Source organism: Pseudomyrmex gracilis, unplaced genomic scaffold (genome assembly GCF_002006095.1).
Source record: "Pseudomyrmex gracilis isolate BER0280 unplaced genomic scaffold, ASM200609v1 scaffold_22, whole genome shotgun sequence".
Taxonomy (NCBI): Eukaryota; Metazoa; Arthropoda; class Insecta; order Hymenoptera; family Formicidae; genus Pseudomyrmex; species Pseudomyrmex gracilis.
In genome coordinates, this window is record NW_018020606.1 from 74,522 (window position 1) to 78,762 (window position 4,241).

Here is a 4,241-nt window from a genome sequence, read left to right on the forward strand (position 1 = left end):
ATCCCGAGCCCGCGACCACTTTCGGTCCAGACCGTCGCGAACAAAAAAAAATCGCGCGATTGAAGAAAACCGGCAGTACCGCCATCTACCAATAAATTTCGAAAACTGACACTACTCGCACGCGTTATCGACAACAAATACATACTTATCGACGAAAAGTAAATAAGGCGCGATACAAACCGCGCGACAACAACTGACAAAACGAATTTATCAAAGCGCAAGATTGCACTTCTCATAGTATCGAATAAACAAGCGCGAAAGTAGTGCATTAATGTAAATCATACATGTAAGGCTGCGTTTACTTTGGGCGTTTACGCGCTTTGAGCGTCAGTCTATCTTTGTTCTATATTTAAACAACAATAAAGACAGACTGGCTGCACTAGTTCACAGTCTATCTGTTTTATATATATATATATATATACCGTACTCACGTGACCGAAGTGAGTAACACCGCCGCGGTCGCGCGGCCGAGGTCAGTGACTCCACCGCAGTCGCGTGACTGAGGTCGTTGACCCTCCCCCCCACCAAGGCCGCGCGGCCGCGGTCAGTGACCCTCCCCCACCAAGGCCGCGCGGCCGAGGTCAGTGACATTACTGTAGTATGTATATAATACATATAATACAATATAAAGTATAATATTATAAATATATAATAAATTATATATATATGTATAATATAATTATAAATAATATTACATATAATATAAATTACAGTCACGTTATTTTCACGTGTTGTTTTTCTACTCTTTCCTGTTACGTGACTTTAGTTACGTTTTTAATTGTCTCTACATATACGACGAACTGTCTCAAAAAATCGCTTTTTATTATTTACTCTCTCGATCTTACCGATTCGATTCGACTCGATTAACCAACCAACCAATCGGCAACGCGGAAAAGAGGCAACAATAAGTGCGATATATTCGACTCCAAATGCGTACTTCTCGGTCTAAATATAAGATAATTATCTGTTAAGCCTCTTGCACAATGGACGGAATAGCAATAGCGATAGAAATAACAAAAGTTTTAAAGAGTTTATATTTAAAAATAAAGGTAGAAACAGCGGAATCTAACATACAAAACTACACATGTATCAATGCAGATCAGAAAATCGGAATAAGCAATAGCGATAAAATTTCCGACGAGTTGGAATTCTGTGTTAAAAATTGTGTTATTTCTATTGCTATCGCTATTCCTTCCATTGTGCAAGGGGCTTTAGGCTGGATCTTCATGCAGACACCGGCGCTTTGACACCGAACGTTGATTGGTGAAAAGCAGGTGGTGAGGATAAATTAGAGCTGCCATTTACCTTCACTATCCGCTTTTCACCAATCAACGCTTGGTGTCAAAGCGCCGGTGTCTGCATGAGGATCTAGCCTAATAATTTCTACAACCCCAGATATTCGGGGTTGGTTGGTGCAGTTGTGTGTAAATTTACTCGATAGTGATAATTTTTAACGGTAGTAGTGGCTGATAGATAGTTTTTTTAACAATTTAAATAATTTATATTTGAATGCTCGAAAATATGAATGCTTTACGTTCATGTATCAAGACTATCGTTCTAAGTAAAGGAACGCGATCTATAAATTACGAAGGTTAGATACGGAAGAAAAGATGAAACAAAAAGATTTATCACAAAAATGTGTATTATTACAATTATGTATAATCGAGCTTGAAAATTACAGGACAGAGATATATCAAAAGATGGGTTCGTCCTACATTAATAGAAATAACCAACCGCAAAAAGAGGTTGGGTCCACAACCGGAACAAAAACGCAACACCTTTCTGGAATGGAATAGATCTGCAGAAATTTTTGCATTCAACAAAAGACTGTCTGAGAAATTTGACGATGAAAAGTTAGAGCAAGCGTTTACACACAGATCCTACATTTTTCAAGAAGAAAAAAAGCAAAAAGATATGGGAATAGAAAATCCTCAGCTTGAGATGCAAGATAATATGGATCTTATTCTGAAGGGAGAAAAACTCACATCGGAAATTGTTTCTAGTTATTTAACTCAAGTTTTACCAGATACACCTGAAGATATTATAATGTATGTAATCGCAAAATTTTCTCTAAGTACAAAAGAAATATTGTTTTCATTGTATATATAAAAAGAAAATAATTGAAAACTAACAATATATCTTTTTTTAGTACATTGCATGATTATCTTGTGTCTGAAGAAATTCTGGCTCAAGCAGCCATTCATATTGGAAGCAAAGATATAATTTTAAGTGAAGTAAGTACAAACAAAACAAATAATAAAAAAATACATTTAATAATCTAACATCTTTGCGTAGAAAAATAAACCAATTTAATTTATTTCTTTACTTTTCTAGGAATATCCTCCTTCACAAAGGACTTTAGCTGATACCTTTTTGGCGCTTGTCGCAGCACTTGCTGAAAGTGTAGACGCGAATCATGCAGCTATTTTTGTTAGAGACTTTTTAATCGTAATATTGGGCGAGAAGGATCTAATGGAAATATGGAGTCCAGCTCAGCCTGTTAAATATTTAAATGCAGTCTTACATAAACAAAACAGGTCGTCAGTCGAACCAAGACTCATAGGACAAACAGGACCGACTACGCTTTTATCTGCTTATCACATTGGATTATATTCTGACAAACAATATCTAGGTTCAGGTAAATGTTATATATAGTAATAAAAACTACGTAATCTTAATGTTTTGTATCATTATATACTCTAACATTTTTATGTTCTATCCATTTAGGATTTGGTCAGACAATCCAGGAAGCCAAGGATATAGCTGCCTTAAGTGTTTTAAGCGAAATGTTTGGTTTATCAGATTCTAGTAATCCGATCAAATTTAACAAAATAGTGAATGTATCTTCCTAAAGGACAAGTTAAAATTTACAAGTATTTAGCAATAATATTAAGAATACATAATTTCTTGTACATATACAAAATATAAGATATTTATAAAAGTTTAAACTTCCTGCAACTATCTATACGTATAAAAATAAATACGTTATTTACTGTCAATATTAAAAATCTATTTCACTTAGCAAATATTATTTTTGTTATTGTCAGCAAATTTTGGAACGCATACAACAATATGGCATTTTTCCATTGCGATGCGCGATTGGTTGGTTCTTCGATGAAGATAATTTTACACAGCACCGCAAATCCATTCAAATGAACTTCCAAACCTATCCCCACGTTCGTGAAGTACTACACGATTAGTGGACGGTTGGCAATGACAGAACCGTCCAATAACCGTTGACGAAACCTCGTTGAAAATGCGACCAACGACGATTCTTTACGTTCCTACTCGCGAGAGGACGCCACCAACGGAAGAGTTCGCGCATTACATATCTTTGCGTAAGCTTTCATACATACATATATATTCTATATGATCTTAGTTGACCGAAAACACGCGTGTTGTAAATGCACATCGAGCCAGAGACAAGCCTCTTCTGCGATCTTGTCGACAATTATAATCTTCTTGGCATCTCTCTTTCTTCTACTTCAGAGAACCAGAATATCGAGTTTGCGTTACTCAGAACCTCGCCCAGATCGTATTAAATTTTTTTTTTTTATTTTTCCAATAGAGTTTTATTTCCATAATTTATTTTTATTTCTGCGCACGTATATATTAAAATCAGCTTCGGTTTATTGTTTCTTGATGTTATCATCGGGGGAAAAACGAGACAATAGTTCTCGTATTATGAACAGCAGAAGTACGGCGCAAGATTTTTTTTGCTACAGCAGAAACTCATTAAACTTTAAATGTCAAAATCCAAACTTCATTAAAAATTCAATTCTATTCTTCTTTTTTTTCCTCTCTTTCTCTTTTTTTTTCCTCGGTGTATAACTTTTACAAGTATTTGATATAAAGGAGGGTCTCTGCGGAAATTTTATAAATATTTAATAAAAGGTTTTTCTCCCGATGATATACAGTTTCTTTGCAAAATGTATTTTTGTTGCTTTTTGACGAGGACGCGCACACTGAGAGAAGACGTGCGATATCGAAGAGTGAAAGCGATATCATAATGAAATTGTCGTATCGAATTCACACAAGGCGCGAGGATATGGTTAGAAAGCTATATCGTATAATATAAAGAGCCTTCGCACGCGAAATAACAATCAAGGTACGAATATATAATATACACGTAGTGATTTCTGGCAGATGGCACCGAAAATGAATTTCCGCGAACTGCTGCAGCGGTCACAAACCGCCCGTCCTCGCTTTAACATCGGCGCACTGCAGCAGAGCTCTACGTT

General features: G+C 35.9%; 1 protein-coding gene across 1 annotated transcript; it reads left to right on the forward strand.

Moving 5' to 3' along the window:
* The first annotated feature begins 1,371 nt into the window (after window positions 1-1,371).
* LOC109851911 (39S ribosomal protein L44, mitochondrial) lies at window positions 1,372-2,916 on the forward strand. The gene is made up of 5 exons (XM_020422501.1): window positions 1,372-1,591; window positions 1,682-2,048; window positions 2,150-2,234; window positions 2,335-2,638; window positions 2,728-2,916. The coding sequence occupies exons 1-5, from the start codon at window positions 1,510-1,512 to the stop codon at window positions 2,850-2,852; spliced, it is 963 nt and encodes a 320-aa protein (XP_020278090.1). The 5' UTR covers window positions 1,372-1,509; the 3' UTR covers window positions 2,853-2,916.
* The last annotated feature ends 1,325 nt before the right edge of the window (window positions 2,917-4,241 follow it).